At 39.7% G+C, this 13,723-nt stretch overlaps 1 protein-coding gene across 1 annotated transcript; it reads right to left on the minus strand.

Moving 5' to 3' along the window:
- Nucleotides 1-1,168: 1,168 nt before the first annotated feature.
- Nucleotides 1,169-1,543, minus strand: LOC140231162 (peptidyl-prolyl cis-trans isomerase B-like). The gene has a single exon (XM_072311310.1). The coding sequence runs from the start codon at nucleotides 1,541-1,543 to the stop codon at nucleotides 1,169-1,171; it is 375 nt and encodes a 124-aa protein (XP_072167411.1).
- Nucleotides 1,544-13,723: the final 12,180 nt, after the last annotated feature.

Raw genomic sequence — 13,723 nt, forward strand, 5'->3', positions numbered from 1 at the left:
ATGGGTACTACACCAATTCCTGTTCATAATGCATAGGTGTAAACATTCTGGTCTCCAGTGTAATGAAATAAAATAGAAAACTAGAGTGAGGGAAGGAATAAACAGAGACAACAAACCCTGACGTGAAACTTGGATCCTATGCAAATTAAGTACCAGCATCAGCTGAACAATTCATCACAGTGTAAAACCTGAATTGGGTGACAAGTGATGACGCAAATCTTGATACCCTTAGTCTACTTCAACATTCTATGAAACAACTACATGCAAAACTCTACAGGAATTTCTCTGCGGCCCGGATATATCCGGCTAAGGCATCTTTGTATAGATGCAGGGCAGATTGTTCCTTAGCCTCAACACAAGTTTGTACACTCTACAAACCTTGGAGCTTAACCTCTACAACACTGGCATGTATCATTTGTACACAACTAGTCAACTCAACTAAAGGGGTACTGTAATTGCATTCACTTGACATATCCATCTAAATTCTATCACATATGTATAAAAGTTCACCTAATCACTGGCATGCCAAGCCAGGAAAGATAAGATGCTGTCATAATTTTCCATACGGTTTACTGGTACAACTGTATCTATAAATATTTTTAACTACCAGCGACCCTTCGGAGAAATTGTCTTGTTATGTTTTCGATAAACTGTAGCTTTATTCAGATACAGGTGCTATTACAAGTTGAATCATTGCTGCCTGAAAATTTCAGCTAAGGCAACTTTGTATAGTTGCAGGGCAATTCACCAGTAAAAACACCCATATAGAACAGCACTGCACATTACTGAATTATCTCTATAATTCATGACATCTAGGCACCTTTACTCACTATCTGATTGACAACCCCAGGGTTTCAATTTCATCTGTCGTCTTCATTTTCGTGCCAATAGCAAAATTTCATCACACATTTCTCGTTTTGCACGCTTTCTCTACAAAATATCGGAACATAACGCATTACTTTCAAGAGGCAGCTTTGTGAAACTAACTGAATTTCACCACTATCTTTAAATAATGAAATTAATTACAAGTTACAAGGCCAAAGAGCATGTGTAGTTATGAGAAACGTACCGGAAAGGAGAAAAACTAATTTGTCGATCAGTGCACTCATGTCGTGGTGTGGCCAAAGTCTCTTCGTTGTCATGGTGATATTGTATGTGCCGAGTTGGTCTATCCAACGATGTGCTTCCCGTCCAGCCAAGATGTCTCTATGGTGCTGCTCCTACTTATGGAGAACAGCAATCTGCCCACGTTCCTGCCAGCGCCTGCCATATTCATCCAGCCAGGTCCGCGGTGGTTTGGCCCTAAAGCCGTCATCATCATCTCTGTCGCCATCCATGCCATCTCGCATCCAATGTAATCTCCACGAGTTACGTCCCCGCCATTTCTCCCCACTTCCTTGTCGCTGGTCCCTGTCTCATAAAAACACTTTTCTGTGGTCATTGGTCCTGCCGACGATTCAATGATATTTCTGACATCTGATGACAAAACAAAGTACATGCAGACCAGAGCTACTGCCATCAACAGAAAAGTAAGGGCCTTCATTGTCCTTGTCGGCTGTCATGCAGACCTTATAGCCCACCTAGAAGTCGCCAGCCTTCGCCTTGTGGTCCATCTCAATTTCAGGTCGTTGACATTTCATGATGTCTTTAAATTTGTGGCATTTCGGTTACTTAAACTAATGTATTTCTTTGGCGTGTATAAGTTTGGATCCCACCGCTGCTCACCAGTGTTGAGTTTCAAACAAGAGTCAATGAATCAGTCACACCAACATAAAATCATTGCATTTACGGAGAGAACATTTATTGGCGTCTTGACTTCAGGAGGACCAAATTCAGACTGACTCCCAAACAGGAGTTTTAGCTTGGCATCATTCCCAGCCAAGTATACAAACAATTAACCAGTTGGCTACTTCCACAGTCATAGAAGAGATTAAATGAGAAACTAATACAGGTACAATCGGGCAATAGGGTGGTAATTGGAGGGAGGCATGGCTACAACAATAGGACAAAGAGACATAAAGTTGAGACTATCACAAAGGGGTGACATCAAACGTTTAGCTACTAGGGGAGGACAAGGGATAGGTTCTTGCATGGTCAGTATAGTAGATGAGAAAAGAGCTACAATTACTGCTTTATTCTAGGCATCAACACTGAACTTATACGTGTGTGTCTTGGTTCAATTAACACATAGGGGCTAACTAAGCCCTCCACTTTATGACTTTAGGACAAAGGATATTCAATCTGTACAAGATATATGTGTGGGAGAATACCGATAAGAATTAGGACATTGACCCTGACTATGAAGTGTAACCAGTATGCAGGACAAGTTACTGACCTTAACACTATGTAGAAACTGTGTGGTGGTTGTATAGTGGTAGTGGTTTGTTTGTCTGTGTGTATACTTGTGCCTGTATGCGTACGTGTGTCTGTTTGTGTTTGTGTTTTGATGTTTGTGCGAACAATTTTTTTGATCAGCAGGCACTACTGTGGCAATGAAAATGCCTTCAATGTGTATGAGCACGTATTAATAGAGTTCACAGCAGCGTTGATTTCAAAATAGTATGGGTGTGTCAATTTCAGCGCTAAGGCGGGCTAGGAGAGAGAGACCGAGAGAAAAGGCATACGAGGGAGGTACACATCCTAAATGTTATCTGTCTTTGTTCATTTTTTCACTGTAGTCATATTCTTCCATCAGTCTTAACTATAACTTCCATATCACTATTCTTTGTTATATGCACACCGCCAATACATACGTATTGTAAACAAACACCAACAAACACTCAAATCCTCATAATGCAAATGAACCACCTTAACATTTTTGTTTTTGTTTTTCCTTGATATTGATTGATTTCATTCAAATCATTCATAAATCGACCCATTCTGGGTGTAACATGAACAAAAACGTTACAAATGGCAATTCGAATCACAAACAAATCCATTTGTCAATCTCAATTCAACATAGATAACTCGATTATAGACCAACCCTACTAACAATTTCTTCACGAGAAAGTTTTGACATGTAAGGCCCTACCAAACCTATATCCCTTGAATATATTGGTTTGGATCATGTAACACCTTCTTACTTACAAGGGCATATATATATTTAAAAAAAAAACACAAATACATTATACAAATCTAAAATGAAATCAGTCATAAAAAACCCGACCACCCCCCCCCCCCAAATCGAAACAAGTCTACATCTATCCTAAATATTAAATCCTACCGAAATCTGTCATACCATTTATGACTATCCTTCTTCAAATCAAATCCCCAACCCACCAACCCCCGATTAACCAAAACCTAAATCATCCCACACCCACATTCACCAACCCACATACATACACACACCTACACACATACACACACACGGGTGCTGTTCGTTATTCCGAAGGTTCGTTTTTCCAAAGGTTCATTAAATTATCCGAAACACACAATTCCCTATACCTAGAGTTTCGTTAATCCGAAAATGAAGAAGGGTTCGTTAATCCGAAAATGAAATTCGGAATAACGAACCTTCGGACTAAAGAGCCTTCAGAATAACGAACCTTCGCAATAACGAAGTGTAACCCAACCCCCCCCCCCCTCCCGGCACACAAACCCGAACCGCTACCACCTTCCTTCCTGATGAAACGACTTCCCAATATTGATACATAAGACATAATGGACCCTGCATAAAAGCATCATCCGCCCGCACGCAAGCACCACTCCGAATTCATATACAAATCCGTCTAACAAAGTCATCAAAGTCAAAGCTGCTGATAAAATCAATACAACGTTTTTGCCAGCAACAGCTTACTTGGTATCCCTCCTCACGCGCAGCCAAAACACATACGCTGACATGATAAACACATTCTTCCATCATATACACTAACACACACACACACACACACACAGGCACAAACGGACACCAAATTATCATGTGCGCGTGCACATACACACTTCCTTGAAACCTCACCATGACTTCTACATGGCATGTTTGCATGGATGTAGCCATGCAAGTTATGTGTTGGTATTTCAATGACTATGTCAAGAACGATATTACCCAGCAAAATGTGCTTCGAGGGCGGGCGACAATCCTTGCCGCCAGCCCTCGTCACAGATTGTCGCCCGCCCCCCCCCCCCCCCCAGATCTCGGCCATCGGTGGTGCGATCGCGATGAAATTTTGTATGCGTGAGACCCACGTCATAATCTACAAGATTGTGTCATAAGATTTTTTGAAACAATCAATTTCTAATTTTAATTAAATAATTATGCAAATTAAGCTCAAGATCATATTTTAGCCTAATTAAAAGCATTGAGAGTCTAATTTTTGATCTGTAAATCTGTTTTAGTATATTCAACAATTGTACATCACAAAAACTTCCAAAAGTCATTTCAGTTCTTATGTATTTTATTGCTTTCAGAATTTATGTATTTCTTTGTTTTTCCACTTTTGTTTTTTCTTCGTTTTTTATCGGAAATTATCACGACCACTTTTCTACCATAATTAGCATAAAATTAATCAATGAAAGTGATTAATTGTAAAAATAATCAGGTTTTTATGACTTTCATCACAGAGCACTGTTCTCCATAGGAAATGTACACAAAATCACAAAATTGTGCCCGTTTTGGGGCGACATTCCGTTACGAAAATGGGCGTGGCTTCGCAAAAGTATGCGCGGACGTTGCAAATTTGGTCTCAAAAGTTGCGCGATACTTGAACAAACAAAGTCAAAAAGCCTCGCGACGAGGCCTTCTCGCGTTACAGAATTATAGCTTCATAGACATTCGGATTGAGTGAATGCAGCAAGAGACCATACATCAGTGAAAGTTTGAGGAAAATCGAACAATCCGTTCAAAAGTTATGAATTTTGGAAGTTTCTGCTTAGTCACTCTTGATGAGAAAATTTCTACAGCTTAATTGTGATGTCACATGTGTAGAACGATATAAAGAAAATATAACGAAAATTCAATATATTTTCACTTTTCTCGCATAATAAAAGAACACTTGACTTGCCTCTTTCAGAAGGCAGGGGATTTTTTTTTCATTAAGCATTATACCCTTAACATACGTGACAAGTCGAGAGAATATGCACTTCCTTTTTTTTTTAATACATTTCGTGAAATTCTCTTTATATTTCGAATTTCCTTATATCGTTCTACGCATATCATACACTGTAGCAGTCTTCTCATCCAGCAGTGACTTCAAAAAATTCAAAAATTCATAATTTTTAAATCGATTGTCTGATTTCCCCCAAACTCACTGATGTATTTTACTAATATTGTTGCATTCACTCAATCCACATTTGTAGGTGGACTTATCCTTTAATTGTGAAATAGGCTATATACATACCCATTAAAGCCAATAAAATGAACTTTATTATTACAACTATTGTATACATATATGTAACTAGAAATGCCGCTATGGCGACTGGTTGCGTCCGCCATTATGCATCGTTCTCCCAATATATGTCTAGAGTACGCCTTGACAAAGTAAGACGACAGTTTCACAGAACTGGTAAAGAAATAAAATGACATGATTGTCACAAATGTGTTGAGTGTGTTTCTTTTCCTTGAGCTGGGTTTCATTTGAACGAATGGCTAACCATCTGTGTAGCATCATTGCATAATGTTTGGGTGACAAGCGTTGTGCTTTATAAAACTAAAGTAGGCCTACTCCATTAATTTCTTTGTCAGTGTAGTCTGGAGCTCGAACTTTTTTTTTTTTTTTTTTGGGGGGGGGAGTTGGCATGCAACGTTAAGATTGCGAGGCTTTTTTTTTCTAGTAGGTTTATTGGTGTTGTATTATATTCGTATACAAGATAGGGCCTCATCCATGTCAAGTTCCGCTTATGATGACTGTCCCCTGGGGTATTGATAAGATAAGACCTTTGTTTTTGTCTTTGCCCTGAAGACCTCTTTTTCTTTTTTTTTTCTTTTTTTCTTTTTTTTTTTTGCTTGTCAGCCGAAGAAACCCGGAAGTGGAACGAGAAAGAAAGATCCGCTGAAGACCTATTTTTATTTATTTATTTATTTATTTTTGCTTGTCAGCTGAAGAAACTCGGAAGTGCCACCCGATGTTGCGCTGAGTAAGTCTTTTTTGTTTTGTTTTGTTTTGTTTTGTTTGTTTTGTTTTCCCCTGTTACGGCACATTATGGTAAAGTGCACATTTTGGTAAATTACCAAAATGTGCAATTTACCAAAATGTAAATTGGTAACTGCACATTTTGGTAAAAGAAATTTGTTACCAAAATGTGCCGATACTGCACCTATACCTGGCGGGATCAACTGTTACCAAAATGCGCAGTTACAAGTGGATTTGCCTGCACATTTTGGTAACTCAACTAAAAACCCATGAATGGGCTTGAGAGTTATTATACGGTCAAGGAGTTTATGTGATATGGTCCTGCAGTAAAGACAGGCAAGACACTTTTTTAACTCACCCGAGCGCTCACCCGAGTCGAAGGCTCGACTGAGCTATTGCGATCGCTTTTCGTCCGTCGTCCGTTGTCCGTCGTCCGTCGTCCGTAGTCCATCGTGCGTCGTGCATAAACTGTTTACATTTTCATCTTCTCTTCCAGAACCGGCGGGTAGATTTCAAGCAAACTTGATGGGAATCACCCTTGGGGGTAAGGACCCAAAGTTGTTCGTGTGGAGTATGTGGTCCCCAGGGGGGGGGGGGGGGCAGGGTGAGGGCCCCCAAGGGAAAAGGGGTAAATTTTAAAAAAAAAACTTCTTCTCCAAACCCAAAAGCAGTACAGTTTAGGTTATGTTGTATGTAGATATCTTTATAAATTCATATGTAGTTTGTTTATGGCAAGACCCAAGATGGCCCCCTTGGGCCCTAGAGGGGGTGAAAGTTTGAGGGGTGGGGGCCAAGGGGGAAACAGACATTTTCATCTTCTCCTTCAGAACCTGTCGGCGAATTTCAATCAGACTTGGTGGGGATTATCCTAACGGGGTAGGGACCCAAAGTTGTTCATGTGGAACATGTGGTCCCCAGGTGGCCCAGGGAGAGAGCCCTCAAGAGGAAAAAAAAAAGGAGTAAACTTGAAAAATCTTCTTTCCAGACACAAGAGCAATAGTCTAGGTATGTTGTATGTAGATACCTTTATATGTGAAGAATATAGTTTGTTCATGGCAAGACCCAATATTGGAATCTTTGAAGGCTTCCGTGGTGGTGGAACGTTGGGTGGTAGAAGACTTCACGGTGCACCACGTATTCTTTCTAGGGTAAGTGTGTGGCCTTACCCAATCCCGACGTTTCGGCAAGCATGTTCTCGCCGTTCTCAAGGGAATGTCTTCTCAAGGGAAGACCGAAGATTGCCCCCTTATGCCCCTAGATGGGGGTGAAAGTTTGAGGGGTGGGGGCCAAGGGAGGGAAAACACATTTTCATCTTCTTCAGAATCAGTGGGCGAATTTTAATCAAACTTGGTGGGAATCATCCTTAGGGGGTTGGGTCCTAAGGTTGTTCATGTTGGGCATGTGGCCCCCATGGGGAGCAACCCCGGGGAGCAACCCCCCACCCCCCCCCCACCACCACCACCACCGAGAGGAAATAGGTAGAAATTTGTGCTCCATACCAAAAAAGCATTACACTCAAGATATGTTGTACGTGGATGTCTTTCTAGCTGGAGAATATAATTTGTTTATGGGGATACCTACGGTAGCCCCCTTGGTGGGGGGGGGGGGTAAGGGGAAAACACATTTTCATTTTCTTCAGAACCATGGGCCGATTTCAGACAATCAAACTTGGCGAGGAGGTAGGGTCCCAAAGTTGTAAGTGAGTGTGGGTCAAGTGCCCAGCCCCCCCCCCCCCCCGGGGGGGGGGGGCTGAGGGAAAAAAAGGCATATTTTATACATGTAGATACCTCTATAGATGAAGAACATAAGCTCTTAATGGCAATATTTAGGATGGCCCCTTGGGTTCCTAGAGGGGTGAAAGTTTGGAGGAGGAACAAACATTCTATTGTCTACTATACCATGCAGAAGTCAATGGTGCTGCGTGCTTTTTTTTTTCTTTTTTAAAGCGCCAAGTCAGTGTTTTTCTTTTCCGCTTTTTTTTTCTTTAGCAAAATGTGTTTCGAGAATCAAGATTAAGAGTTTTACGAGTACATATATAATTGGTGTTGTATTATATTTGTATTATATATATAGATAGGGCCTCATCCACGTCAAGCTCTGCTTATGATGACGGTCCCCTGAATTGATTACTCCTTTGTTCATAGATACAGTATGCCTTAAATTATGTTATTTTTATTCATATGTCACTACAGACTGATGTTGTTACGCAAATGATATTGTTTGTATTGATTTGTATGTTAACTCTCTCTCTCTCTCTCTCTCTCTTTTTTCTTGTATACTCTGTATCACTCTGTTTTCATTTGCAATTGTATTTGGAGAAAGAAAATGCAGAAATAAACCAAACCAAACCAAACCAAATAAGGGAGAGGGGAAGAAAATCACTTTTCCATATTCTTTAGAACCAATGGGCAGATTTCAACCAAAATTGCTAGGAATCATCCTTTCGGTAGAAGGACCCAAATTTCTTTGTATGTTTGTTTGTTTGGGTTTTTGTTTGTTTGTTTGTTTGTTTGTTTTGTTTTGTTTTTTTTTTTTTTTTTTTGGGGGGGGGGTCTCCTAGCGAAGTGTATTGACTGCGATACTCGGGTTAGCGGCTAGCCCCCCGGGCCTTTTGTTGAAATATGATGTTTAGTGTGTTACCATGGTAACAGTATATAATCGCAACAAACTATGACAAAATCTTGCAGATCAAATTACTTCTTTAATTTTTGCCAAATGCTCACGATATTTGATTTTTGATCTTGAAGTGAAGACGTACACGACACATTCGTTAAAGGATGGCTACTACGTTGTCATGGTAACTACAAATAGCAATAAATCAGAGACAATGCAAAAATCGTTTCTGTTTTTCACATAAGGCCGTCGTACGCGTACTAGGGCGTGGGTATAAATTATCTTCTGTGATATTTCTATATAGTTTGTGCAGAATGAAACCTCGACTGGCTTGTTAAAGGGACACTGCTAGTGTGTAATCGGCCAGTAAAAAGGGGGGGGGTGTAGGTGATGGTTGAGCAAGAGGAGACAATATATATTCTCAGATGACAAAGGCACAGTCACGAAAGAGGACAATTTTAAGCATTCGCGTGGTCACGGGGGGGGGGTACTCAGATTTGGTTCGGAGGGTGGTCAGCAGATAAAAAAGAAGAGGCAGAATTTAAAACGGGGGCGGCACCAGTGTATTTTGATGAGGACTGGGTACGATGACTCATAATTTAATTTATTGAAGCATTAAATGAACAAGCGTCTCTTTCCCCATTCTCTTCGTTTTTCCATTTTCTCCTATTTTTCCTCCCCTGTTTTGTGTTTATCATTTGACAAGCAGTAAATGCCCCTGCCAACTGTAGCGTCGCCCATGAGTAAAACCAATCTTTTGGATCAATTATTTTCCCCAGGGGGAAGGGGGAGGGGTCTTCATCGAGCTCATGAGTGACACTTGGTCACTTGGTTTATATATATATATATATATATATATATATATATATATATATATAACCCTAGGCATAATTAATGTATTTCAGCATTCTGTGTTGAAGCTTGGTAATCCCGACTAAGCCCCATAAGATAAAACAACCAGACTCAAAATCCACTGTTTAATGAAGGAGATGTATCATTTCCATTGAGATTAAAACCTAAAATGGCATTAAAACGCTTTATCCTGGCGAGGAAAGCGCATGTTTTTAAATAATTTCCATTATTTTTTTTTGGGAAAAAAAAACATATATTTTCATAAATTTGCATAATTTGTGCATTTCAGAATTCGGTATTGAAGTTTCAAGGTCCCAACCAACAGCCCGGCGATAGCGGGCAATTAACTCACTGATAAGAGGCCAAAGCTTTTGAATTCGTAACGGTCATCGAAGCACTTGCGGAGGGAAGTACAAAAAAATCTCGAAAGTTCACCTCCTCGTATTTCCCTTATTTTGCTACCAAATCCCTTGAAACTTCGCATTTTTAACTAATATGGATATATTATCCTTCATATGATTTTTGGGCGAAAATATTGCTATATCTTTCGAGATATGTGGTGGTTTGTTTTTTTCTGTTTGAGTCGACCGTGGGAAAGGGTTACGATTTTTTTGAATGGACATTTATAAGTCTGCGCCTGCATGAATATGCATTTGATTAACATATTACTAGTCTGTATACATGCACCAGACTCAATACCTGCGAAGGTTCGTGTTTGCGCAATTAGTAATTAGGTGAAAAAAAAGAGCAAAAAGACAACCCAATTTAGGAGAAAGTACTGGACATGCACAAGTAGGTCATCCTCCTGCGCATGCGTTCTCTACTGGTCAGTGCACGCTTAGCCAATCAGCGGTGTCAGGTTCGGCGCAATGCGACAGGGTTCGGTTTTCGGTCCACAGGCCGGGTGGTGAGTAGGCAAGAGAGGAACCGTGCAATGTGCTTCAACCGTTTCATGCAGCACGAAAACCGATTTACATCGGACTGCGTACTGCTTACGCTATGGGTTTTACGTGGGTCACAAGTGACAGTGCTCTCGATTTCTTTTTTTTTTTTATGGACATAACCCTGCGCCAAATGATACAGAAAAGACATTTAGAACACAGTATGGATATACTACCATAAGTCATATACCGAAGTTTCATTTCTGGGCAATGAAGGAAAATGTGAAAATATAACACGTGCTTTGAGACCAAATTTTCTGTTTTGGAAGCTAAGTTTTGACGTTATTTTCACAGATTTATCCTCAATAAAACCCAAAATAACTACCATTGCGAGTTATAGAGAACAGTTTCTTCTTCAATTTGCTGTATAGATTTAATCATTAGGTATTTTGATGGCTTCTGAGATGAGATATTGCGATTGTCCTGCAACACTTCCCCAGCGGTTTTGCGTACACAAACTGTCTACTTTATGCAAATGAGGCTTCGAGGTCATATGCCTTTGGCGAGTTAATTGCACCGTATCGCCGTGCCTGCCAAGCCATCAGATAAAACAACGGAACTCAAAATCCATTGTAAAAAATCGAAGAAGCATTTTTGTAAAATGCGTAAATGCATAAATTTGCATACATTTGTATAACTGTGAAAAATTCAGAAATTATAGAATTCTTTATTGAAATTTGGTTGTCCCAACCAAGCTCTATCAGATTACAAAAAAAAAAAATGCATAAAATTGCATAATTAATGAATTTCAGAATTCTGTGTTGAAGTATTTTCAGAGCCCTTACCTGTCTCCATAAGTCAGATCAATCAGAAGCAAAATCGGCCCAGAAATGACAGAGAGGAAGCAAATTTTATCATTTCGAGCACACATACACACACGCACACACACAAACACGTCGTTTCATAGTCCCCTTAGGCTACCGAACTCATTCAGTGGGGACAAAAACCAACTGCACTTACAATTTGTTTTAGTGATGATTGCGGAGGAGCAGAAAGTTACCAAAATGTGCCGTCAATGTCCTGCACATTTTGGTAAATTTGCCAAAATGTGCACTTAATAAAATGTGCCGTAACATGTTACGGCACGTTTTGGTAACTGCACGTTTTGGTAATTTACCAAAATGTGCAATTTCCCAAAATTGGCCATAACATGTTTCTCAAGTGCATTGCTAAAAAGCATAAACTTAGTATTGTGTAGGCTAAAAGATAATTTAGCTCGGATTCACTGCGTATGACTTCTAAATTCATCATTAATAGGTCATAAAAGAATATCGGGATCTGTATGGGAATAGAAGAAATTACTGTCACCAGTAAATGAAATAAAAGAGTGAAAATCTGTTAAAAAATCATTTATATACAAAAAGGGGTTAATAGGTGACCTTAGGATACACCACACAAATAATGTTACGGATCATGGATGCATCATTACCAATAGGAACACACTGTTGTCTATTCATGATACATAATTCTTCAACCACTCCATGGTCTTCCCACCGAAGACGTTTTTACGAAGTAAAATTTCATAGATGATTGTGTCAAAGGCCTCGGAAAAGTCCAGGAGTATACCCATTTTATGTGAAAATTTGTATAATGAGATGGTTAGGCATTTTCTATGAAGTTTAGCACTAAGTATAACATTATGTTTTGTCAAAATCCAAACTTAAAATCGCCTAAACAATCACAAGTTTTTTTTTTTCTACAGTACAATCAATTATATTTTTCATAATACAATTTCCAATATTTTGATAAAACCAATTTTACCAACAGTCCGGTTAGTCCAGTTGGTACAAAAGTTTCTCGCAGTTATTTGGTGTTATTCGTGGTATACTTGTAACGACTTTCTTCTTTTTCTTTTTCTTTTTTTTTTTGTTTGATTTGGACATTCATTGGTCGCGTTAAAACATGTTCATGTATCGAAAAAGTGCAATGACAGAAGTGTTAATTAAACACGTACTGTTCTGTTCCTTACAGTCATTCTTTTCCTTTAAAAACTGCATATAGAGCGTTGAGGATACAGTACAGTCCTAGTAACAACTAGTTTAGACCATTGAGTCTTTTTATTTACCTAAGAATGAAAATTTTCCTGGGATGCCCGAGGAAAGAGTGACCTATAAATTTTTCGTCTCCTGTTCAATCTAGTTTGGAGACCGATGACGCTACCAATGTATTGAATTGACTTTCACAAAAGGCAAGACTTTTATGGGGTGGAGCTTGATAGGGTACGCTTGCTTACACTTCCGAGCATTGAGGTGTCCTTAGTCCTCCTTGGATTATAGTTTGGTTTTAGATAGGACCCGACTCTGTACAGCACATGAGACGGCGCATTAAAATCAACAAAGAAAATATGTATTAATGAGTCACTCAGGGTGGCCTCACACTGTTCAGTAATTGACCCAAGATGACCATGAGAATACGGAATTTTTAATTTCATGCGAACTTTGCCCAAAACATAGTCAAAAGCGAATCAAGAGCCAAAAGAAGTACAGAAAGTCACACGATTGTACCCGAACAATACACGAAGCCCAGACGAGGAAATAAATCTGTATCAAGGAATTTACCCGGGGAACACACGAAGGAAATACAACTTCTGCACAAAGATTTTGCCAACGCTCTGGAAGTTGCTGCTGGAGCCTGAGAAAGTCCACATCAGGTGGTCACACGATAGCTTAGGATGCCCTCTCAAATGATATGATGTTCATACGATCAGAAGCGATTTTGAAATTTCCTTATCGTGCATCCATCTTTGCTAAATTTCGGGACAGACTGACGCCTGCATATTATAGGTCAGATGTACTGGGGCAGATTTGCTTCCAGACGTGTACCAAACATTCGTGAGAATGTCTCACAAAGTACGAGAACAGTTTACAGGTATGATCATTCTCCAAACTGTTGGGTTGTTTTTTTTTTTAAGGGGGGGGGGTTCATGAAGATTCTGCGAACACCTCTGGAATACATCTTGAGTAGGTTCTACGCATATGACAAAGGTTTTAGTACATTAAAAAATAACAACGATGCCCTCGAACAATATTGACGACGATACTTCCGAACCCGACCCTCACTGATTTGGCGATCTTTTGAAGCCTAAAATTTGAATGTTGGACTTTGCCCTTTTTTCGAAAATCGAATCCTGCCCATAACGTTCGCCTGCCTCGTGAAAACAATATGGTCCCGAAGTTGAGCAAAGATGGATGCACAATATAGGAATATTACAATTCGGCTCTGATCATATGAACATCGGGTTGTTTGTGAGGG

This window comes from Diadema setosum, chromosome 7 (genome assembly GCF_964275005.1).
Source record: "Diadema setosum chromosome 7, eeDiaSeto1, whole genome shotgun sequence".
Classification (NCBI taxonomy): domain Eukaryota; kingdom Metazoa; phylum Echinodermata; class Echinoidea; order Diadematoida; family Diadematidae; genus Diadema; species Diadema setosum.